The 26,239-nt window shown below is 38.3% G+C and overlaps 1 protein-coding gene across 1 annotated transcript in view; it reads left to right on the top strand.

Annotated features, from left to right (window-relative positions):
• plxna3 (plexin A3) overlaps positions 1 to 26,239 on the top strand; it is a 160,462-nt gene that overhangs the window by 126,690 nt on the left and 7,533 nt on the right. Inside the window, exons 11-27 of the mRNA XM_079896984.1 lie at positions 198 to 294; positions 2,518 to 2,708; positions 3,643 to 3,791; positions 4,338 to 4,458; positions 5,857 to 5,993; positions 7,204 to 7,371; positions 7,686 to 7,779; positions 7,892 to 8,131; positions 8,457 to 8,600; positions 10,824 to 11,058; positions 12,308 to 12,450; positions 12,967 to 13,223; positions 14,957 to 15,023; positions 18,049 to 18,195; positions 23,995 to 24,154; positions 25,434 to 25,537; positions 25,654 to 25,750. Coding sequence (XP_079753110.1) covers positions 198 to 294; positions 2,518 to 2,708; positions 3,643 to 3,791; positions 4,338 to 4,458; positions 5,857 to 5,993; positions 7,204 to 7,371; positions 7,686 to 7,779; positions 7,892 to 8,131; positions 8,457 to 8,600; positions 10,824 to 11,058; positions 12,308 to 12,450; positions 12,967 to 13,223; positions 14,957 to 15,023; positions 18,049 to 18,195; positions 23,995 to 24,154; positions 25,434 to 25,537; positions 25,654 to 25,750 — 2,551 coding nt within the window. The remainder of the gene's footprint in view (positions 1 to 197; positions 295 to 2,517; positions 2,709 to 3,642; positions 3,792 to 4,337; positions 4,459 to 5,856; positions 5,994 to 7,203; positions 7,372 to 7,685; positions 7,780 to 7,891; positions 8,132 to 8,456; positions 8,601 to 10,823; positions 11,059 to 12,307; positions 12,451 to 12,966; positions 13,224 to 14,956; positions 15,024 to 18,048; positions 18,196 to 23,994; positions 24,155 to 25,433; positions 25,538 to 25,653; positions 25,751 to 26,239) is intronic.

The following is a 26,239-nucleotide window of genomic DNA, read 5'->3' as shown; positions in this document are numbered from 1 at the left end:
TCATCTGTAATTGTCTCTTGAGAACGTCAAATAATGTCAGCGGTGATTTGGGCATATTTTTCCAGTAGTTCTGTGTAGTTTGCAAATGATTGTTTTTCTTACGTCAAGAAAGATGTAATCAGTGGAACTTGATGCAGAGGGTGGAGTATAAACCTTTTTCTCATATAGATGTTGTTTCTGTTGCTTTCCTCTCGCAGTACTGGTATGAAGGGAATGAGATGGGAGACCTGCCTGTGGATTTCTCCATCGTGTGGGATGGTGACTTTCCCATCGACAAGCCGTCATCCATGCGAGGTAAGAAATCACACACTTCACCTTAAGCCCCCTAGTGGCATTTCTAAAGCTAAAGAGAAGTAGTATTGAAGCTATCCTCTCTACATTCATATTTTATTGGCATTCCCAGTGTCCTCTTGATGTGGGAGGGTGTGTTACCTTTTGTGTAAGTGGAACTTAATGCATGTTTTATTTTATTTTATCTGGATTTCACAGTCTGTTCAAACACACTTAGTCTTTCAGGTATTCTTTCAGTCGCCGCAGCATATTTTATTAATAACGGGGCTTCTGCCTGCTTCAGCCTTATATAACTGCACATTACTGCAGAGGATGGTATAGAATCCACGGCTGTCAGCTTTTAACCTGTCCGCACCTCTGTCACTTTGCATTTACTTGTAGCACTTTGAGAAATACAAATCGAAAGACCTCCAGGAGTCGATATATCTCTTGAGGAGAACTTCATCAGGTTTGCTATTACAGAGCGTTTCTGTGCTTTCAAAGGAATAGAGCCGAGAAAGGAACAGAAAGTCACAGCTCATCCGTGTATCTGCAGATATACAATCTCTCTGGTAAATTATTGGTGTTGTGAGTTTATAAATCTGTAATCGTATTTTCAGTGGTCTGTCTGGCAATTCAGCCTCTACATGCACCTTCCCAGAGCCGCCTTTAAAGATTTCTCATTTTGCCCAAAATCCAAGGCAGCTTCACAATCCTAGAATGCCTTGTAACGAGCTTTTTGAAGATTTTTGTCCAAGATGGCAGACAAAGTCTAGAAAAATGTATGTAATATATATATAGTATAATGTAAAAATATAATAAATATAATTTATGTATAATGTAATTAGGGCTGTCTATTTAACACATTAATTTAATGAATTAGTTGTGTAAAAAAAAATGCATTTAAAGCACCTGCCCCGCCCCAGATCTACGTAGGTCATCTGACATTTCATACAGTTGATTGCTGATGAATTCACTTTTTTAACGAATAAGTCAGGTGAACCAATGATTCAATGGCCAATTCATAAAGAGAGGCATTTACTTCATTCCTGAATGAATCAGCTGTTTGAACAAATCAAATAAATTAATGATTCAAAAACGTACTCATTTAGACATTTATCGCCACCTACTGGCAGGTTTAGTTTCTTAATTTGAGTATCATTAAAAAAAGAGAAATCATATTATTAAATTCATATACAAGATGTTTTGAAGAATGTTGGTAACTGAACTGTTTTGCTCTGTAAATATATCTAAATACCAATTCAGATGCAGCTTCTGAAAAAAAACATGGTCGTTTTAGCCTAAAAGTTTGTGTAATAAATTCTGTTGAATCAAATAAAATATTTCTACTTTAAATCATCTTTTGGGGTAATTTCTTGGCCAAGTAATTACATTCTTGGCCATGTAATTAATTGGTTACAATTTTGAATCTCTTGACAGCCCTAAATAATATAATATAATATAAAATAATAATGTCCACACAGCTGTCAGTTTATATAATGTATATTTTTTATATTTAAAATTTGACATATTATATTATACATGGACATTTCAAAATATGTCATGTATGTCAAAATATATTATAATAAATATAATAATAGTATAAAATACTAAAACTATGCTTCAATATAAGCTTTTTTTTTTGTTTGTTTATTCATTAATTATATAATTTACTTCTTGATTGGTCACATTTTCAATATAAGTATATTTTATTTACTAGTTAAAAGCATTTAATCAACAATGCTCTATTTTTGTGTTTATTAAAGTATTCTTGTTCGCTTAGCAACATGCTAACATCAGGCTCTGTGTGTTTAGTGGCTCTTTTTTGTTTTGTAAATATGAGTGATTATTAACCAAGTTGCTACCTGTGAACAGCACTTCAAATCACTAACGTATGAGATTCCACGATGCTGCCAGTGTAGATAGTAACCAGCGAGTGAGCTCACTAGCGTTTGGAACAGAGCCACTGTGTATTGAACCTCACACCCACTACAGCGGAGCACCTTGGTTTTCTGCTTCCTCGAGGCTTCTGGTCAGAGTTATTAGTGTGGGTGTGCAGCACATGAATCACGGCACAGCGAAAGCAGGCGTGGGTTTTGCCTCGGCTACCTTCCCCTTACAGTTCAATTATCGATTGGCACCATACAGCTGGCACCACTCCAAACATGCCCTGCGTTTAACTGCCCAGCCGAGAGAACGGCTATATTCTCACTCTCTCTCTCTCTCTGTGTGTGTGTGTGTACGCAGCTCTCCTGTATAAGTGTGAAGCTCAGAGGGACAGCTGTGGACTCTGTCTGAAGGCCGACAGCATGTTTGAGTGTGGCTGGTGTTTGGCTGATAAGAAGTGTCTCCTGAAGCAACACTGTCCTTCACCCGAACACAACTGGATGCATCAAGGACGACGCAACGTACGCTGCAGCCATCCTCGTATCACAAAGGTAACACACATCATGAAAGCCATCTTGGACCATAGATTTGTATTGTTTTCAGATGAACCCTAACGAAACATAACACTCAACATGCAATGACCTTCGCCAACCCTTTTAGTCCATAATGTGACGTTTCTGACGGAAACAGGTTAGTCGATGAGGAAAATAATTATGATAGCGACTTTAGGTATTGCAGTAGAATGCAATATAAAATCATGTACAATAAGGCCAGGACTTTAACCAACATCTTAAAAATTTTTAGAATTACAGCAATTATTTATTTATCTTTATTGTTTATCTTTTATTTATCTTTTTTTAATTACTGCAATTATTTATTTTTATTTATCTCTATTTATGTTTGTTTATTTATTCATTCATTTATTTTTATTTTTTACCACTATAAAATATATTTTTTTACTACTAAAAATATAGAAAAATATTGATTTATCTTTATTATTATAGTTAACATTTTATTAATTCATTCATCTTTATTATTTATTGTTATTTATTTTCAATTATTGTGTAGTTGCAGTCTTTTTATATATCTTTATTTATCTTTATTGTTTATTTGTTCATTCATTTTTTTTTTATGTTTTTAGAACTAAAATTATTTTATTTATCTCATGTATTTACCATTTTTAGAATTAAAACTGTATTTATGTATTTCTTCATTTGTTTATATTTGTTGTATTTTTATATACTGTATATAAACCTTTTTTTCTCACTGGGGATCTCCTCAAAAGAGGTTTTATCAGGCTTTAGCTTTTTTATGGAGTCATTTTTAGGAATTTTGTCCCTTAACGTATGGTTAAAAAAACACAAAATATACAATTCTCCTGAATGGCAGATATCCCAGACTGCACCTTTCAGAGTGTTGACCTTTACAGTTTTTAGAATGTGTTTTATATCCTCCAATGAGAAGCTGTCATCTCTGTCTCCACAGATTCGTCCACTGACGGGGCCGAAGGAGGGCGGCACACGCGTGACCATCGAAGGAGAGAATCTGGGGCTGCAGGTTCGAGAGATCACACATGTGCGTGTGGCGGGAGTTCGCTGTAACCCTGCTGGTTCTGAATACATTAGTGCTGAGAGGTGGGTTATAAGAAATACTATACACTACAAGTTCAGCTTCATACTTCTCATGTCACTATTTAAAGGTGCAGTGAGGGATTTCAGAGAAACACTTTTTAAACATTTTGATTTAAACATTTTTCAATCAAACCAAACAAACACACCCCTCCCTTCATTGCTCCACCCCCAGAATGCACTAGCATGGGTGCGTCTATCATAGCTGAAGCGAAACAAAATAATCCTTATCCTAAAGCTCTTGCCTGGTCATATCTCTTCTTTTCTGTGATATTCCTCTGACCTTTTTCTCTTTTGTAATGTCTCTCAGCCACCTCTCTTTCTACAGTCTTTCTTCAAATCTCCCTGTTGTTCACTCTTGCTCCTCCCCCATCATGAATGGACACGCCCCCTAGTTCTGATTGGCTGCAAGTGTGTTGTGCTGCTCGGTCCGATCCACTTTCAACAGCGTTTCTCAGAAATGGCTTACTGACGCTTTAATTTGAATGAGTTAGTATCACGTTTATGGACAGTGTTTTGTACAGGAGTGATTTCTGTGTTCTTGACCTGCAGGATTGTGTGTGATATGGAAGAATCTCTGATGTCGAGTCCCCCTGGTGGTCCGGTGGAGCTGTGTATCGGTGACTGCAGTGCCGAATATCGTACCCAGTCATCTCAGACATACTCTTTTGTGGTACGACCTCTACTTTTTAAGACATATTGGCTGTGTCTGATGAAACTTGAAAAATATTGTCTTATAAGGCAGTGGAGGGTTGAAGGCATCAAGACAAATCCTGTATGCGCAGTTCAATGATTGGTTGACAGAATTTTTATTTTTATTTATTTATTTTGAATATTTAATGACTACAGTGCTTATTTCTTAGTTGAAATGGAATTGAAAAAATAAGTTGTATGTTAAAGTAATAAAATTAAAATTAATAAAAATAATTAATTTATGCATTTATTTATTTATTTATTTATTTATAATCATAATAATATATTTAATTATTAATATGCCTATTTCTTTTCTGAAATGGAATTAGAAGTTCGGAATATGGAATAGAAAAAAATGCATGTGTTTATATATACTGTATATAGCCTATTTTTTTTTTTCATCTTCTAATTCAATTTCATATGTATATATATATATATTACTTTTTTATTTTTGTTTTATTTTATTCTGTTGTATATAAACTTTATTTATAATAAGTTTTATTCAACTTATGATTCCATTTGAGCCAAAAAATAAGCTTTGTAATTATTAAACACTCAAACTTGTTCTAGAATATTAAATGTAACATTATGGTGCATTTTAAAGCAGTTTCCAGGTGGCTTCACACATTGACTGGCCAGTGAGGCAACTGCCTTCGATTTTGGATGTAGTTATTATATTTTAATCATTCTTTTTGTATCGATTCCCTTATCGCTGCTAACATTTTGTTTGTGGTGATTTACGAGCAGCTAATCAATGTGTATCCATCCTTTGAGACTCAGCCAATCCGATTTTGCACTTGAAACCGATGAATCGTTAAGATTCCCTTTTCCTACATCCTGTTAGCCAATCAAATCAACTGGTGGAGGCCATGTGATAATGTAGTTGAAGGGAAGGGGGATGTAAAGAATGACACAATTACCCCCTCCTCCCCGCAGAGGTTTAAGTGGTGCCCAGCAGGAATAGGGCATTAGTCTATTATCCCGAGCCCAGGAGCTGTACGTACACACACACACACACACACACGCGCGCACACGTATATAAATGGATGACCCTGCCTGGATTCCCTCAACATCTAATCAATAGCGTCCAGGCAGCTTCAGTCGTGCAGAAGGGTAAAGCAAATGAAAACACGCACTCCGACCAATTACACAGGTATGCAACTAATTACTGCGAGAGGGCGGCCTGACAGGTCCTGTGCCGAAACAAACGAGCCCTGCACGGAGCGAGAGCAAACAGGACATTTCTATTACAGTGATGAGTGTAATCTTTTCGTGTAGTACCAGAATGGGGAAAACAAGTGCACGCTTGAGCGTCTGTATCACGCTGCAGCAAGCTCCATCTGTTCGGAAGTTACCGTCGTTTCTCTCGTCCCACTAGACTCCGGGTTTCAACCGGGTGCGGCCGGAGAAAGGACCCGTGTCCGGCGGGACCAGGCTGACTATCTCAGGCCGACATCTGGACGCCGGGAGCGCCGTGACCGTGCTTTTGGCCCAGGAAGAGTGTCTGTTTGTCAGGTGAGCAGCTTTTCTGTCAGCTCTTAACCGGATCTTCCAGCGCGGTTCACATCTGCGTCTCTCGACATCTGCGGGATACAGTTGGACTTCGGAGGAAGCGAGATGTGTCATTTCCACATGAAATTAAATGAGCGTGCATGGCTGTCCCCAAATACATCCACATGCTCATGCCAAGAAACATGATGCATTACTAGTTCTGATTGTTAGTGAACTGTGTGGTGATTAAACTGCAGTAACATCTGCTTAGAAGACATATATTGTATAATGTTGTCAGTTCCTGGCCTGGAAGGAAAAAAGACCAGCATGTTTTTCCATGCTAGTCTAGACTGGTTTATGCTGGTCTTGCCATGTGGACTTGCTGGTAGAGAAACCATAAATAAAAAAGTTTGAGAAAAAAAATACATTAAAAACTAAAAAGTAAAGTGTATAAATATATAAATATAAATATATATATATATATATATATATATATATATATAATTTTAAAAATCTAATTTCATTTCATATTATATTTAATATTAATTAAATATTCATTTAAAATAAATAAAATAATTAGTTTATATATATATATATATATAAACATTTTATGAATATTTAATGACTACAGAAGTTTTTACTTTACTTTTTATTCAACTTGTTAACAGAAATAAGCATTGTAATTATTAAACTCATTTGTTCTAGATCATTAAATGTGACTTTATGGTGCCTTTAAAGCTGGTCTGAAAGCAGTTTTCTGACTGAAAAGACCAGCATGCATTTCTATTCTAGTCTACACTGGTTTATGCTGGTCTAGCCATGTTGTTCGCCAACCAAAATCAGCTGGTGAAGCTGGTTGACCAAAGAAGTCCAGCCCAGCATCCAAAACACATACAGTAGAGGTCTTTTCAACCTGCTAAAAGCCTGTTAAAACAGCTTAACCCTTAAATCGAAGGTGGTCAGCCTGGTCAAGTTGGTTAGTCTGGTCTGTTTTGATGGTTTTAGAGCCGATTTCTGTTCCTTTCAACTGGGAGACTAGATGGCTGACCAGCTAAACCCCAGATTGGCCATCCTGGCTGACCAAATAAACCATCTTAAAGCCAGACAAGACCACTGTAGGCTTGTTTAAGCTTACAGTGTCAACATTTTGCAAATTTGTAAAAAATAATGGTCAAAATTATGTATATTGCTTCAAATATTTCTGGTTTTGTATAATTTAACTTTGTTCTGACAGGAGAACAGTGCGTGAGATAGTGTGTGTGACGCCACCATCAGCATCGGGCTCTGGGGCTTCATCTGTCAAGCTGTTCATTGACAAGGCAGAGGTCACCAGCGAAACACGTTACATTTACACAGAAGATCCTAGCATTTCCAGCGTAGAGCCCAACTGGAGCATCATCAAGTACGTTAACACAATCTCACACACACTCAATGGCTCTGTTCCAAACCCTAGTGAGATAGCTCACTGTCTGCTGTCTACACAGGGCTAATATGTCTTGCTACCTTCAAAAACTAAGCCTAATAGAATCTCATAAATATATCAACTGAAACACTCAGAGAACAGAAACTCACTCACAGCAGTGATTTTTAATTTTGATGAAATGTAAATACAAAAACTATAGTCAGCCCATTATCTTGGATGAAAATTCAATGTGATTGTTGCAATGCATTTACTAGAGCCTAAATGAAACGAGTATTGCTTGTATGTTTTGATAGTGGCAGCACAACCCTCACGGTCACAGGAACCAATCTGCTAACCATTCAGGAACCTAAAGTCAGAGCCAAATATGGAGGAGTGGAGACCACAAACGTGAGTTCCCGACCAGCTGTCCTTCTCCTCTCTGCCCCCACCATCATTTCGGACAGCCTGTTGTTTATGTGATACTACTTCTGCAACATAATGTCTGGATGTTCCTCTGCAGGTTTGTATGGTGGTGAATGAATCTGTGATGACTTGCTTGGCTCCGGGCATCATCTACACTAAACGTCAGGCTCCAGAGAGTGGAGTTCACCCGGATGAGTTCGGCTTCATCCTGGACCATGTATCCGCCCTCCTCATCCTCAATGGAACTCCTTTCACGTACTATCCTAACCCAACCTTTGATCCTCTTGGGAATGCTGGGATTCTGGAGGTCAAACCAGGATCACCCATAATCTTGAAGGCATGACCTTTGTCATAATCTCATCATCAATAATTAAAAATTTTTCCTGTTGCATTTGGGTGAATTTAATGTCCTAGTCATTTCTTGCTCTGAAATCAGATTTTTTTTTTTTTTGGCACAATGGCAAATTCAAAAATGACAAAAAAGATCCACACACGAAAAATAGGCTGATTTGTGTGTGTGTGTGTGTCTAAAAAAATCAGGCTTTCAAATTTTGATATAATGCAAGTTTTCAGGAGATTCAAATGATCCACATCAAATGAAAAATGAAAACTGCTCACTCTTTTTGATGAATTGAATTTTCTGTGCCATCATCTGTAAACAGGGCAAGAACCTCATCCCTCCTGCTCCCGGTAACGCCCGGCTGAATTACAGCGTGATGATTGGAGAAACGCCCTGTCTGTTAACAGTCTCTGAATCTCAGCTGCTCTGCGATTCACCAGATCTGACCGGAGAACAGCGAGTAATGGTGAGGATCCTGCTGCTATGACATTTTCCCATCATGCATTATGAAAACCTAATCTATAACGAGCCTCTCTTGCTGGCAGAGAGCAAAACATGCTCACCTCTCAATGCGCTGACTGGGAATTTACGACTCTGTGGTTATTGTATATCAACCAATAAAGGTGGCAGAAAATGAATGGATGGCCATAAGATGGTGAAAAAGCTGAATGTTTGGTTTGCATGGTCTCAGGCATTTTGCATCTTATTTAATCAATCTCATTATAAGCCACTGCTGCATGGGCATCTTTTACCTTAATGCTAAAACAGAAAACATAAAGGTCAACTGGAAGTGGCTCGCCGTACATTAAGTACTTATTAGGATTATAGGGCGAGCTGATACAAGCAATTTCCCACGTAATCTGGCTATCTGCTCTCCTGGCAGCTCAAACAATTATTACAAACAGGAGACAGGAATCCTTCATAACCTTCATGAGCCCTGACATATGCTTAGAGAGAGCATTTGAGACAAGTTCAGCCCCTTTATTGATAATAACGGCTTTCATTAGTGGTTACTCAGGAAATCATCACTATTATTATTGCTCAGTTTTGCCGTTAGTCATTTTAACAAACCCCTAACCCTACGTATTAAACTTTAGCATGTAGCTCATTCTGCACTGTTTGTGCTACAGACATGAATAATGTCTCATGTGGCTTTTTAATTAGAGGTTTAATTTCAAATTTATTTGCATCAATAATCTATCTATCTATCTATCTATATATATATATATATATATATATAAATGAATCGAATCGATTTGCTGCTAACCCAAAGATTCACACCTCTGAACTACTGTACATAGCAGCTCATAGCAATATCAATATCATGCCCTGAACTTGGGTATGGGATGCATGGGTAGATGAGTTTTATTTGATTTTATTAAACCACTTGATTTTTTTTGCCAATACTATTTCCTGAAAGCAAACTTTGTCAGAGTAATTACTTTCAGAACTGATCAATAGCATCTCAACTGATCAATTCTAATAAAATCCAGGAGTCTCTTAGATGTGGCATGAACTGGTGAAACCATACATCTCGATATAAGGTACTCATGCACATTACACCCCCTAATTCGGTCCAACACCCTCCGTTTGATTGATTAGCATGAGATCTGTGGAAAAAAAGAGTACGTGCTGTATATCAAAGAGCTGATTATTCAGTTAAGTTCTAGTTTGTGAATCCATAATGTGGAGATCACCCATAGAAAAGGGAAAAAAAAGAGTGTGAGAGAGAGAGAGACATAGTGGGATTGAGAGTGCCGGGATCACTCAACTAATATTTACATTTATGCATTTGGCAAACGCTTTTATCCAAAGCGACTTACATTGCATTTCAAGGTACACATTTACATTCTTGTCAGTTCTTGCTTTCCCTGGGAATCAAACCCATGACCTTGGTGTTGCAAGCGGCAACGCTCTTCTGTTTGAGCTACAGGAAAGCAAATGACTAATGACTTGACACATATCGACAGCGCTCCAGGATTCACTTTGTTCCCCTCTATCACCAAGTTTCAATAATTCATGCAGCCACACAGGGCCCGAGCGATCGCGAAAAGGTGAAACTCGTTAGGACAGATGGCTGGATGCCACGTTTAATTGGTCCTCGAATTGTGCAAGGCTGAGCTCCCGGTACCACGCCTCGGTCGGACCCGAATCTCTAACTAGACCTCTATTACCTGCTGATTTGTGCCTAATTGCCTTCAACACCTGTGCCAAAGTGACTTTTTGAAGTAATTTAATGTGGATTAGTGGTCACGGTGTCTAACGGAGGCGGCAAGCGATTGTTCTCTCACCGCAGGGTGAGAAACGCGACGTGAACGTGTCAAACAAGTGCATAATTCTGTGGTAATTCTAATTGCAAGCTGATTTCATTCAAGAAGAAACAGTGTGAGTGCCTTCAGCCAATCAAAAGCCCTCATTATGATCCACCAAAGTCGGCGGGGTGGTTAGATTGAAGGGCCTGTGCTCAACTCGTTACCCCATCAGGGCTCACAATAAGGACTGGCCGATGGCCCGGGGCCAGTGTGAATGATTAGAATTGTCACTGGCCCAATTGGTTTGTGATGGGGCCAATGAAAATTTTGGTAGGGCAAGTTAAAATGTGAACCACTGGGCAAGTAGAACAAATCCTTAGCATTGAGCCCTGCACCATATTTTGACTTCTAATAGTTTCTTTTGTCTGTGCATGTAGATTCTCGTGGGCGGCTTGGAATATTCTCCCGGAACGCTTCACATCTATTCCGACAGCACTCTCACACTTCCCGCCATCATCGGGATTGGAGCGGGCGGAGGCGTCCTCCTCATCGCCATCATCGCTGTGCTCATCGCCTACAAGCGCAAGACGCGGGACGCCGACCGCACACTCAAACGCCTGCAGTTGCAGATGGACAATCTGGAGTCCCGTGTCGCGCTGGAGTGCAAGGAAGGTAGGATTTTTGGTTACTTCAGCATCTGCGCTGCCTATAGCCCTTGCCAAGTTGTTTCTAACAGGTGTGTAGAGTGTTTTAATTAGCTACTAATGGTTTTAACCCGTAGGATAAATCAAATGGAGCTGTGATGTATTATTTTATTGTGCGCGAGGTGTCCCGTGGGCCCCTGGCACGCAGTTGTGTTGAGAACGGGAGCGAGTCGGAGGCTCTCACACTGCAGTAGCCTGGATTCTTGCAGAGTTTGATGCAGTCTTTGTGGAAGGATTGAACTGGGTCATGACGTCATACTGGCCTCATCCTTTGATTCCGGTTTTATTCACAGCTTTAAAAGGATCTGTAGCTCAGGCAGACATGGTGCGGTGTTATTTATGCATTTGTTAAAAGAATGCCATGAGATACTGGAATATATGCAACTTTTCTTTTTATGCAATTTGGATTTGAAAAAAATCATTATTGTGTCATATGTCAGTAGGCATACTTTCCCAGAGAGGCGACTGAAACTGTTGAAACTCACGTATTAGTAGTGCTTTTTGTACCTATAAAAAACCTTATATAAAGGTTTTTTATAGGTAAAAAAAAACACTACTAATACGTGATACTAATACATGAGTTTCAACAAGGTTTATATATATATATATATATATATATATATATATATATATATAGCCATGTATTGTGTGTATATAACTGTTTTTTTTTATATATACATATGTTTTGTACATAGTTTTATAATATACAATATTTGAAATAAATTATATAATATATTTTTAAATGAACACTTACTTGCATAGTACTCAACTGCTATGGAAGTAAATGTAAATTAAGAACAGACAATTGTATTGTGCACTAAAACTCAATTACAGAAAAATGACTTCAGTTTTCATGCTTTCAATCAGTAATGGATAATTTAATCTCGCAAGCCTGATTCCGTGATGGATGTAAAAACTGCCCAGTTAGACAGGAAAAGAGTCTCTGATCAACATCAACAAAACAACCAGCTGCACTGAAAAGTTACAAAGGAAATTTTTGTTTAGTTGATTTGAACTCTTCAGTATATTTAAATAGTTCTTTGTCATGAAGTTCTTAAATGTCAGGAGATTCACACAAAATAGCAATTTCTGCTATTGGTGCCAATGCCACTAATCTCAAAATATGGTCAAACATCCCCTAGTATATCTGTCTGTCAAAGCATACGAGGTGTTCTTCAGTCTGATGGATGCATATCTCTGTTCTTTATTCTTCTCAGCATTCGCTGAGCTGCAGACAGACATCCAAGAGCTGACGAACGACATGGACGGTGTGAAGATCCCTTTCCTGGAGTATCGCACCTACACCATGAGAGTGATGTTCCCTGGCATCGAAGAACACCCGGTTCTAAAGGAGCTGGACGTAAGGGAACTTTTAAAACATCCTGGTTCAATTTCTCTGTCCCCATGTGCCTTCTGTCACTCGCAAGTGCCAATAAGTAGGTTGCCACAACTCATAGACCATTTTCTTTTAATCCTTCTGCCAAAAAAAGAAAGCAAAAAAAACTCTAGATGTGCTTTAAAAAGATCCCCTAAGCTCTGAAGCTACGGTACTGCTGTCTCAGTAGTGAGCTTCAGAGCGAACGCCCCTCTTTCAGCATGCTTTTTAATTAAAACCTCAGGCAGAATGAAATCAGCAGCCCTGCAAGGCCCTGGTGGAATAGCCGTCTAGAGACGTGCCTTACCAAAAAATGTTTTGAAAATAGTCAGCAAAGAACAATTAAATCTCACCGCAGCTGAGCTTTTTTCCAAGTATGCATTCAGGCAACAATTGTTGTTGCACATGTTTCTCTCATCTCCTTCCTGTCTGCCTTTTCCATTTCTGTTTTTGTTCTCCTGCTTTTTCTTTCGTTTAATCAAATGCTCCCTCTCCTCTCAGTCTCCAGCTAATGTGGAGAAGTCTCTGCGCTTGTTCAGTCAACTGCTGCACAACAAGATGTTCCTGCTGACCTTCATCCACACACTGGAGGCTCAAAGGTCCTTCTCCATGCGGGATCGTGGCAATGTGGCCTCCCTCCTCATGGCGGCACTGCAGGGACGGATGGAGTACGCCACTGTGGTTCTCAAACAGCTTCTGGCCGACCTGATCGAAAAGAACCTGGAGAATCGTAACCACCCCAAACTGCTGCTTAGACGGTAAGAGGTGGTAACTGTCTCATATTGTGGAACATGACCATTCAAATATCCTCCAAAGTTACTTGAGGATTCATCATCACATTTGTAAAAAAAATTATATGCACTTATAACCACTCCTTATCATATCATTATCAAATGACCACTCACATAGCAACGCCTTAGCAACCCTCAGAACACCTTAGCAACTTCATAGCAACACCCCAGCAACCACCTATAACACTGTAGCAACCACATAGCAGCATGATAAAACCACTCAGAACACCCTAATATAGTAAGACCATATTAATCCCCCAGAACATCTTAGCAAACACCTAACAATGTCATAGAAACCCCCTAGAACACCTTAGTAACTGCATAGCAACACCCTACCAACCACAGGCCATATTAATCCCCCAGTACATCTTAGCAAACACCTAACAATGTCCTAGAAACCCCCTAGAACACCTTAGTAACTGCATAGCAACACCCTACCAACCACAGGCCATATTAATCCCCCAGTACATCTTAGCAAACACCTAACAATGTCCTAGAAACCCCCTAGAACACCTTAGTAACTGCATAGCAACACCCTAGAAACCACCTTGAACACTTTAACAACCACTTAGTACCATGGTAAACCCACTCAGAACACCCTGACATAGTAAGGCCCTATCAATCCCCCAGAAATTTTTGGCAAACACCTAGCAATTCCATCAAAAACACCTTAGCAACTGCATAGCAATGCCCTAGAGAACAACCATAATAGCTTAGCAACTACATAGCAGCGCCCTAAGAACTCACCAGAACATCTTAGCAACCACCTTACAATGCCCTGGCAACCCCACACCACATAGCAATTCCCTAGAAACTCACTAGAACACCTTAGCAACTGCATAGCAACACCCCAGCAACCACCTAGAACACTTTAGCAACCACATAGCAGCATGATAAAACCACTCAGAACACCCTAACATAGTGAGGCCATATTAATCCGCCAGAACATCTTGGTAAACACCTAACAATGTCCTAGAAACCCCCTAGAATGCCTTAGTAACTGCATAGCAACACCCTAGCAACACCCTAGCAACCACCTTGAACACTTGAACAACCACATTAGCAGCATGATAAAACCACTCAGAACACCCTAACATAGTAAGGCCCTATCAATCCCCCAGAAAATCTTAGAAAACACCTAGCAATGCCCTAGCAACCCCTAGAACACCTTAGCAACTGCATAGCAATGCCCTAGAAAACAGCCAGAACACCATAGCAACTACAAAGCAGTGCCCTAACAACCCCCAGAACATCTTAGCAACCACCTGACAATGCCCTGAAAACCCCCAGAACCCTTTAACAATTGCATAGCAATGCCCTAGCAACTACCCATAACATCATAGCAATTTCATAGTAATGCCCTAGCAACCATTCATAACACATAATACCACTTAAGCAGCCACATAGCAGCATGCAAAAAACACCCAGAAAAAAATTATCAACAGCATAGTAAGGCCCTACCAATGCCGCAGGATACCTTAGCAACTGCATAGCAACGGCCTAGCAGCTACCAAGAACACATTTGCAACCACCTAGCATTGCCCTAACAATGAGCTAGAACACTTTAGGAACCACATAGCAGCATGGTAGAACCACTCAGAACACCATAACAACCACCTAGCAATGCCTTAGCAACTATTTAGAACACCCTAGTAACCACACAGCATCATCTGCATTTATGGATTGCTTTGTCTTTGCAGGACTGAATCTGTGGCTGAGAAGATGCTCACCAACTGGTTCACGTTCCTCCTGCACCGCTTCCTTAAGGTTTGTGACCCGTTTTCTACCATTAACATTCAATAAATTTTAATAATGTGCTATGTGAAGTCCTACATGAAATTGAGCCTCTACCTCAAACTTCTCTCTGGCTAACTAGCATCTTGTTTGCCACAAGATTTTGTCGCCCTGACGTTTTTGACAGGCTGACTCATCGCAAAGCCTGCTAATAAATCTCGCTAAAGCCTACTCTCCAGATAGCGACTCAGGAATGCCACGGCTTCCACCCAACCCTGAAATCAGGCCTGCAAGGTCAAGGTCGTAAGGGCTCTCGCTCAATCCCACATCCTGTCAGGTGTTCCAGAGTTCACCAAGATGGCCGCTGTATTAAGCTAAAGCTGATTGAGATGGCTATTAGCGCTAACATCGGGCCCTTTGTGCATTCAGGGCTGGAATTGCCCTGTGGAATGTAGCGCTGGCCGGCCGCCTAATATCTTTACGTCCCATAAGTGCAGATGTTAAAGTGTTTTGGCCACCATACAGGCCTCTAGAAGTAATTACCATGAATTGCCTCCTCAGTACGGCTCTATTGCACTGCCCGGATGTGTACTTGTAATGCATTTCAGATATATTGTGAGCCAAAGCATCCACATCTGTTGAATTCTGTATATTTATGTTGTTTACATTACCATATTACCAGTCATTTGTTTTGAGGGATCACTGTAACGTTAACGTTATATAGAACATGTTCTGCTTAAAGGATTAATTCATCCAGGAATTAAATGTCATTTTTTCACTCCTCCTCATCATTCCAAACCTGTATGACATTTTTATTTATTACAGGGAAGGGAACACAAGGGGATGTTTTTGCTGGGTCTCCTAGCCCGACTAAAACCTCGAGAAATCTGACCAGGCCGAGAGAGACCAGCTATAACTACTGTAGCAAAACATCAACTCAAAAGGAGAAATCATATAATGAAAACATAGTGACCAAGGACTGTCAAGATACAAGACAATACAATACAATAAAAATATAAATTATAAAACAAAATATAATGAATAAATCAATAAATCACCATCAAACTAGTCCAGTTATGCATTATATTCTAGACTTAAATAAACGTACAAAAAAACTTTTTGATCTCGCCTAACCACTGAAAATACTATCTAAGCTAGTTTGATTGGACCGGCATATATCACTTCTGAATCCATACTTTATGAAAGCTTTCCCTGCTGAAAAACAGCTGAAAGCAGCCTAGACCATTTTTTTCAGTGGGTTTGGCTACTTTTCAGTTGGCCAACTAGATAAGCTTGGTCAGCATTGGCATTTATTTCATTTTTTATATTTAATTTGATTTTTTTTTTTTTTTTTTTTTTCATTTATTTTATAAGCTTGACAGACCATTGTCACTGTATGCTTTCGTTATATGATTTCTCCTTTAGAGTTTCACAAAAGAAAGTCATGCAGGTTCGGTACGACATGAGGGTATCAAAACGATGACATCATTTTAATTTTAGGGGTTAACCAACTCTCCAAGGGTAATATAAATATTTGTTAACAGACTTTTAGGGCTTCCTCTTGTGCTGTCAGTTCATGTCATCCGCATTTACGCTGCATACGCTAAACTGCGTGAATTCAGCGTTCATATGTGTCCGTTAGCGAGTGAATCCTGGCGCGGATCCCGTGACACACATCTGTTGTGTCATAACAGGGTCTAACAGCCAGACTATGAAAAGCAGATGGAGCCAGAACGCAGACAGCCTCTAAAAGCAATAAAAAGATGCGGATTTGATGTATATATTAGGACTAAATGCATTTGACATAGAGTTCGAAGGCTGGTTGTTTAGAATGACTTGCTGTTAGGCTTGCAATGGATGCTGGGTAACCCTCTCCGTCTGCGTTAGAAGAGTGTGATTCAGGATGTCATGCTGTAATTAATAATGTCAAGCTGATCTCGCCTAAGAACTAAATAATAGCCTCCCCTCAGTATAGCTGTTTAGTCATCAAACGTTTTTAAGTGGGTAATTGGAGACTTCTCCACACTTCACAAATGCCATCTGAAAAGAACCGTGATTGGCCACGTCTCTCCTTCTCACGGCCGCGCTTTCTTTCTCTGCACGCTCGCCGTCTTATTTCTCTTTTCTTTTTTTTTTTGCTTTTGGTCAGAATGTCTTTTTTTGTCTCTCCTTTCATTGCGTTTTCCTCTGTATTTAAAGGTGCAATTAAGCATTTTCGAAATGCGTGGAAAATTACAGCTCGCTGTGATTTTATTGAATTGATGGTCTGTGGTATTTTGCACAGGATGTTCTTTAGTGTGTTCTTTAAAGGTAAAAGGTTTTAAAGGAGGCATAATGGAAAACAAGATTTTCTTGCTCTTTTGGAAATTAAAGCACTGAAGCACTAAATCGACTAGAATAGGGATGCACGATATTGGAAAAAAATGACATTGCGATATTTGCTTTCTCTACGATTATGAAGAATGTTCACCAGATGACTTGAATAGCTATATATGGAAAATAATTATTCTTTCTAGAACGATTTTGTCATAAAGATTTCGAGTTTATTTCAATATATCGTGCAGCCTTAGGCAAGGCACTTTCATTTCTAGAGCACATTTAAAACAGCCACTGACGACCAAAGTGTTGTACAATCTAACACATAAATACATAAACTCACAGGAACACACACATTGAACCAAAAGAATGTAAAGTTATCAACATTGGAAGACAGCCTTATGTGTTCCGGCAAATCATTCCACAGACGCGGAGCAGCAACAGAAAAGGCACGATCACCCTTTAACTTCAAGCGGGAAGTTGTGTGAGAATCCATTAACCAGAATGCATTGTTTAGCCAATCGTAACAGATGTCATTTGCTTTACATAAAAAAGTCTTAAAACACAGCTGCAAAAACAGCATGTTGAATTCTGTGGGTCAGTGAGAAAGTGGAAAAGGATCATGAACTGTAAACCTTTGGAGCAAGAAACCTTGACTAACATTATAAGTGGACTTTTGGGAGTAAATAAAATGTAACGAAAGTGTATATTATGACCGCTTTCTCTCTCTCTCTCTATGCAGGAGTGTGCTGGCGAGCCTCTGTTTATGCTCTACTGTGCTATAAAACAGCAGATGGAAAAAGGTCCCATAGATGCCATCACAGGAGAGGCCAGATACTCCCTGAGCGAAGACAAGCTCATCCGACAGCAAATCGACTACAAGCAGCTGGTCAGTGTCCCCATGGTGACGCTCTCTAATGTATCCCATAATCCCTCTTCCTGTCTCCCAGCACCCCCAGCCTCATTGAAGAGAACAAGTGTTTGATTTCAGCTCGAAATATACATTTGAAAAAGACCTAAATGCTTACAAATGTTTTACCTTTTCAGATGGTCCCAGCTATGAAATCTATTAATACTAATACTTAAAGGAGCTGTATGTAAGAAATGTATTTCAATTAATCATAAAATGGCCCCGATATGTGACTAGACATTAAGAAATCATGTTCATTTCAAATACTTATATCACTGACAACAGTAGTACGGCCAGGATATTGTCATTTAAAAAGTGAAGTTGCAGCCCTCAACTGATGTTGATGTTGTCATCTTGTGTTTTGGCCTGAAGCGCCACCCTCCACCTATCTACCAATCACGAAGTCAGTAGTGTTTCGGCATCCGGGTTGCCAGCTCTGCTCTAGTTAGCACAGCTGCAGCTCCTTGTAGCAGCCTACGTTCCTGCTGGATCCTGCAGCATATCTGGCAACCTCGAGTCAGGGGGGAGGGGGAGGGGATACAGTGATTGCAGTACCAGTTTTGGCCACAATCTTACATACAGCTCCTTTAAATTAGTATTACTAATACACACTTTACCATGTCTTTCTACATGTTAGAAAGTCCAAGATTTTGGTACAAAGAACATATATATTCATATTTAATATTAGTCAATGCATCTGAATGAAATATCAGTTTAATGTTTTGTTCAAAAGACTATATCATCATGACAATGGCTGCCATTTTTATATTTCGTATGTTATGATGGTATTCTGTCCGTATTTGCAAGACTAATGCAAGGTTCAGTGTTTTTTTTTATGAAACGCACTGTTTCCAGAATTTTCTTCAATATATAAACAGTCAATATATATAAAGAAAGAGCAGAGCCTCTGCTTTTATAAATTTAAATCATATTTTTTATCAGTCTTGTTTATCAAAAACAATTTTGAACAAAAACTTTTTTGTCAAAGACTTCATCCAGATCGGATTCAGAACGTTGATCAAAACATAGATGGAGTTGGTGGAGTCCATCCACACCCCTAAAGCTTCACAGTCCTACACCTCTTTATGGGTTCAACATCAGCCAGTTTGGATTTATATGCTTTTGAAAGTTTGGTGATCATGTTAACAAACTTGTGCATAAACAATTTGTATCCACTCCTCGGCTGTGTTTCGAAATCGCCCCTATACCCTCATTCACTATTCCCTACATTTGTCCACTAATATATTCCAAAACGAGTGTGTGAATTTGGCCGCTTTTGCATAGTTTGTGCTTGCTGTTTAATTATCATTTGCAACTCAGCAAACTAGCAGCTCCAGTAGTAATTAAAAGATTTATCTTGAACTCTGGCATTGAAAATAGCATGAATAAACCTACAATTTAACAATCAATTAAAAATGAATTTATACCTGTATTATATTACGCTGTAGCCACATTGGACCAGCGGTGTGGAAAAACAGATGGACGCTGGAATTCATTCGGCGCACAACTCTCACAGTGCATTATGGGTATTCTCTAGCCGTTAAGTGTACATCATAAGTGCAGTGCATTATGGGATTGAATGAGTGCACTCGATAATGCCCACTATGGCTTCTGACACCACTACAAATGGCTGTTCCCTCATACAGTGCCCTATTTATGGGTATAGGGGGCGATTTCGAACACAGACATGGTTTACGCAGGTTTTCTTTTCGCTTGTTTTTGAATCCGGAGATCCCATCGGCCCTTTAGTCCCTTATGAGATAAAACCGACTTAAAAGCTCAAATGCCAATCAGACTGATGATATCAGGCCAGTCAGGGTAAGTTATAAAATTACTTTGAGAGCAGGGTTTGTCAGAGGTGCAATAACAGGGACAGAGGTTGAGAAAAAACAAAGAATGATCTGATATGTGTCTCGCCTCCCTTCATCTGACCTGATCAGAGCCTGTAATGACTGAAACAAATCTGAGAATTTATCATGGCATTCATAAAACAAACCCAAAGCTCAACAGACAGCCAGGAAATACAGCGGCTGATTTAAACTCTCTATCGCACATACACAAACACGACTACACAAAAAGAGCATATTTACTGTCTGTCTGTGCCGACGGAGATCTGTGCATTGATTTTAAATGGAACAATACGAGTCCACCAATGAATGAGCTTTAATCTATGGCTCCTCAGTGGTAGTTACAGCTATAGGACAGCTCATCAATTCCACAGTATTCAGGATAGATCAGCTTAAGGGAATCGATATGTAGCTCAGTTATTCAGCTGTCTTAGCTGTCAACCCTAAAGAGAGGCCCCTAGGGGCCGTCAGAAAAGGTCAGGCTCACCTGTGACACAGCGTGTATGTTGAGATGTTCATTAGGAGTGTAAATATTTGCTCTTGTTTCAACACATTTTGAATTATAAATCAGATTGTTCCCGTTCTGAATGCTGATTGGTCAGTTCAGCTTTGCGTATTGGCTAATCCACCTCATTCTTACATTTAGATTATCTTTGCCATCATCTCTAGCACACATTAGTGATGACTAAATTCACTTGTAGCTTTAAAACCATTTTATTTGTTACAGTTATAATGTGACAGTTATTAATTCTATATTTTTTTATTATTATTTATATTAAATTTTTTTGACTAAATCATATATAATTATTAATAGTAGTAGTATTGTGTGAATAAACAACTTTATTATTTATTTATTTATGTATGTATTTATTTTTTGGCTATCTCTGGTATATATTTGGGTATCAGCCAGAATTTTCATATTGATGCCGTCATAGTAATGATAACTAATTTTATTACATTCTGTAATCAATTTATTCCATTTTCATTGGCAGATCAAGGCATCAGTCAATCAATTTTTATATCCCTTAAAGGTCATTTAAATGTCATTGGTAGTTGATGTATCAAAAGTTGTTTTAAAAAAATGATTTATGCAAAAGATTACATTTCCATAGAATATTTCATTGGCATTTGAGGTCTTAAGTCTGTTTTTTTCTCAGATGGGACTAAAGGGCCAATGGTACACTGATTAAAACTAGGATCTACAGTACAGGTCAAAAGTTTGGAAACATTACGATTTTTTTTATATTTTTGAAAGAAGTCTCTAATGCTTATCAAGCCTGCGTTTATTTGATCAAAAATACAGAAAAAAAAACAGTAATATTGTGTAATATGATCCTTTAGAAATCATTCTAATATGATGATTCATTATGAGTGTTGGAAACAGTTCTGCTGCCTAATATATTTGATGAATAAAAGGTTAAAAAGAACTGCATTTATTCAAAATAAAAAAATATTTTCTAATAATATAAATCTTCTTTACTATCACTTTTTATCAATTTAACACATCCTTGCTGAATAAAAGTATTGATTTATTTCAAAAAAAGAGAAAAAAAATGACTGACCCCAAATTACTGACTATTGCTGTATATTGTTGTTACAAAAGATTTCTATTTTTTTTAAATTTGCTTCTTTTTTTTATTTTTATTTTTTTTACTTTTTATTCATCAAAGTAACCTAAAAAAAAGTATCACAGGTTATGAAAAAATATTAAGCAGCAGAACTGTTTCCAACTTTGATAATGAATCATCATATTAGAATGATTTCTAAAGGATCATGTGATAGACTGGAGTAATGATCCTGAAAATTCAGCTTTGCATCACCGAAATAAATGATAATTTAAAGTATAATAAATTGAAAACCAATTATTTTAAATTGTAATAATATATCACAATATTATATTTTTTTCTGTATTTTTGATCAAATAAATGCAGGCTTGATGAGCAGAAGAAACTTCTTTCAAAAACATTAAAAATAGTAATGTTTCCAAACTTTTGACCTGTACTGTAAATCATTACCGGTTACATTTAAATAAAAAAAAATACTGGATCTTGCATTGATCTTGCAAATGCCTACAGAATACCATCATAAAATATGGAATATAAGCCTGACAGCAATTTGTCATGACAATATGGACTAAAAACGCTGTAATATTGCAGTATGAGATTTCATAAAATGTTATTTGTGCCAAAATTGGTGTGAAAAGACTAAGTATTAGCAATACTAAGGTAAGTATTAATATTAATAGATATAATTTCCAGCTAAAAACATCTGAAGAGGTAAAACATTGTGTTTTGATACAGTATTACTCTTCCTTTAACCATTAACGGTTCAGCTAGGTGATGAAATGTGGATGTGTGAACGTGCTAAAGGATGCTAAAGTCACCTTTACACACTCTCTCATCTTCACACACACAGCCAGAGACGAGAACTGATCTTCATGTTAAGCTTTCGTAAAACCCTCATTTCCTCCAAGCTCCTATTTTCAACCCAATCCGGTTCCTAAACCAGCGTCGGGTGTCCTAAATATAGCTGGGCTCCGTCTCTGGGAGAATTCCGTAATTTACTGTGTAATTGGGTTTTAATCACAAACCTCTCGCGTGTGAGCCGCGGCTGGAGGGAGGAATTGCCGTGAGCTAATGATCAGCGAGTAGCCGTGATTACGGATGCTCAGTCGCGCACCAGTGCCAGCTGCATTGTTTTAATCACACGATTTACGCTGGCCATGCGCACAAAAGGTCTTCTCATTCATTTATATGGACTGTTGTCACGGTGTGAACGGAGATATATCAAAGCATCGGCTTCATAATAAACGCTCGGCTCTTTAATGCAACACAACTGCTATTTATAAAGCCGTTATTTGTATGTGTTACTCACTTGGTAAGTGCTGAGGGCTGTTATTTTATGAATCTCGTTTCACTTATGCTACTGGCTGCATAAATGAGCTGATACACACATTCCACAGCTTGTCTTATTTTTAATTCTTTTACTAATGCTATATGGCTGCATGAAAGTTTTATAGCTTTATTAAGGTTTTACCATAGTAATTATGGTACAAAAATTATATGCATTCATACACTAAAAGAAGTAGCAAAAGCACCATGGTGTTACCATGTTTTATTAGGACTTTTATTGTGCTATGGTTATCCCATGGTTTGCTTTTTTTATGATTAATTTTGTGATTTCTGAGCATTTAGAAATAAGCTAGAAACAGTATGTCAAATTCTGTACATTTGAACATATTTGATCATTCATTTATTTATTTACACAGCATTGGTTGAGTACATTGTTGCTGTTTTGGTCAGGTTGCTTAAAACAAACAGATTAATATTTTGTTAGCAAGACAGAAACATTGTTTACACTTTTCATGGAAATCAACGTATAAAGTTGTGTCTGCATGCATATTAAAAATACTTTCTCCCATCCATTTAATATCAGAAAGATTACACATTTCAGCTTGAAGTATCTTTTACCTTCAGAAATGCCGTATGAATCCTTGTTTGTGGCCGGATCAATCACTTCTAGCCGTTTGTTTTTATCGATCTGTGACCGTTTTATCAAAACCCGCGCGTTTCACATATACTGAATAGCGCTTTGCCGGCGGATAAATATTTCACCATTGACATAACAGTTAAAGTTGAGATGGCTATTATGATAAATCAGGCTGAAGCATGAAACAGGATCTCGATCAATCTTTGATAGGCTGGCAGAGCCGGGCCAGAGCGAGCTCCAGTCTCCCACTGTGTATAATAAAATGTGTCTTGACCTTTCTGCACCCTCATAAGTCCATGTGTATGTTAGAGTGTGCGGTCTGCATATTAGATTTTAATGGAGACTTGTTTTTGTGTTTTTTGCTGGTCATCTTGTCAATCAATATTGTCGTGTTTTCTTTTGATGTTAAATATTGTTCTGTATCTGTGTGTTGCTCTCTCAGACGCTCATGTGTATTCCTCCGGAGGGAGAGGCCGGTACAGAAATCCCTGTTAAGGTGCTAAACTGTGACACGATCACTCAGGTGAAGGACAAGCTGCTAGATGCCGTGTACAAGGGCATCCCGTACTCTCAGCGCCCGCAGGCCGACGACATGGACCTGGGTAATAACTGAGGATTATTAGGATCATGTAGATCATGTAATGTTAATTCTATCTATCTATCCATCTATCTATCGTTCAACCGATCTATCTATTGTTCTATCTATCTATCGTTTTATCTATCGTTCAATGAATCTATCTATCGTTTTAGCTATCAATCTATCTATCGTTCAATCGATCTATTGTTCAATCGATCTATTGTTCAATCGATGTATCGTTCAGTCTATCTATCCATCTGTCTGTCTGTCCCTATCTATCATTCAATCGATCTATCTATCTTTTGTTCTATCTATCGATCCATCTATCTGTCTATCATTTTATCTATCGTTCAATTGTTCTATCTATTGTTCAATCTATCTATCTCTATTGTTATATCTATCTATCAATCTATCTATCGTTCAATCGATCTATTGTTCAATCGATCTATTGTTCAATCGATGTATCATTCAGTCTATCTATCCATCTGTCTGTCTGTCCCTATCTATCATTCAATCGATCTATCTATCTTTTGTTCTATCTATCGATCCATCTATCTGTCTATCATTTTATCTATCGTTCAATTGTTCTATCTATTGTTCAATCTATCTATCTCTATTGTTATATCTATCTATCATTTTATCTATCGTTCAATGAATCAATCGTTCTATCTATCTATCATTCTATCCATCTGTCTGCCTGCCCTATCTATCGTTCAATCGATCTATCGTTCTATTTATCTATCTGTCTGTCCCTGTCTATCTATCGTTCAATCAATCTATTTATCTATTGTTCTATCTATTGATCTATCTGTCTTTCTATCTATCATTTTATCTATGGTTCAGTCATCCTATCTATCGTTCAATCAATCTATCGTTCAATCTATCTATCTCTATCGTTCAATCGATCTATCTATCTATTGTTCTGTCTATCTATCTATCGTTCAATCTATCTATCATTCTATGTCTGTCTATCTATCAATCAATCTATCTATTGTTCAATCTATCTATCTCTATCATTCAGTCAATCTATCTATCTATTGTTCTGTCTATCTATCGTTCAATCTATCTATCTCTATCATTCAGTCAATCTATCTATCTATTGTTCTGTCTATCTATCGTTCAATCTATCTATCTTGTCATTCTATCTGTCTGTCTATCTATCTATCTATCTATCTATCTATCTATCTATCTATCTATCTATCTATCTATCTATCGCATGTTGACTAACACATAGCAAACGTTTTACCTTCGACACTTCAGAAACATCATCATCCCAGAATAATGCGTTCATTGTCCTCCTACAGAATGGCGACAGGGTCGACTGACCAGAATCATCCTCCAGGATGAAGACGTCACCACAAAGATCGAGAGCGACTGGAAGAGATTGAACACACTGGCGCACTACCAGGTTGAACAACATTTCCTGGCAGCTGCTCGGTTATGTTATGCAAATTTACCGATGCTTGTCACGTGCTGTACAAAAAATGGAGATGCTTTTTTTATAGTTCTCCTTTTCCATCTTAGGTGACAGATGGGTCTTTGGTGGCGTTGGTTCAGAAGCAAGTATCCGCTTACAACATCGCCAACTCCTTCACGTTCACTCGCTCTCTCAGTCGATACGGTAAGCCACACTCGGATCGCTTTACGCCACATGATCCTCGGCTTTAGCCATGTTTGTTTAATATATCACGGATTCTTTCAGCCTTTTGTGTAGCGCCACATGCAGCATGTTTGACTGAAATGGGAATTTAAGATCTTTTCACCAACCATTCTTGGCTGAAGTCAGTTTGTTTGAGCTCTTCAGTGAAATAAAACTTGTGAGCTGCCTAGCTAAACAGCAGTCTTGGATACCTTAGCCATGCTCTCAATGTGTAGGCTGTCTGAAATCAGTCACATACTGTAAGAGGATCCATTTCAGCCATAATGATGTTTATGTAGACATCTACCCTTCTAGACAGTAAATGTTGATTCGGCTCGGTAGGTTTTGAGAGACAGCCATTAAAAAGATAAATATTATGATTCAGAGACAATGAGTTTAGATGTACTGGCTAAGATATGTAAAAGCAATGCATTAAGAAGTGCATTTGCTAATTTGGATTCAATGGCGTTG

The sequence above is a fragment of the Squalius cephalus genome (genome assembly GCF_949319135.1).
Source record: "Squalius cephalus genome assembly, chromosome: 16".
In the NCBI taxonomy this organism is placed as follows: Eukaryota; Metazoa; Chordata; class Actinopteri; order Cypriniformes; family Leuciscidae; genus Squalius; species Squalius cephalus.
The sequence above is the reverse complement of the archived record's forward strand: the minus strand, read 5'-3'. Positions and strand labels throughout refer to the sequence as shown.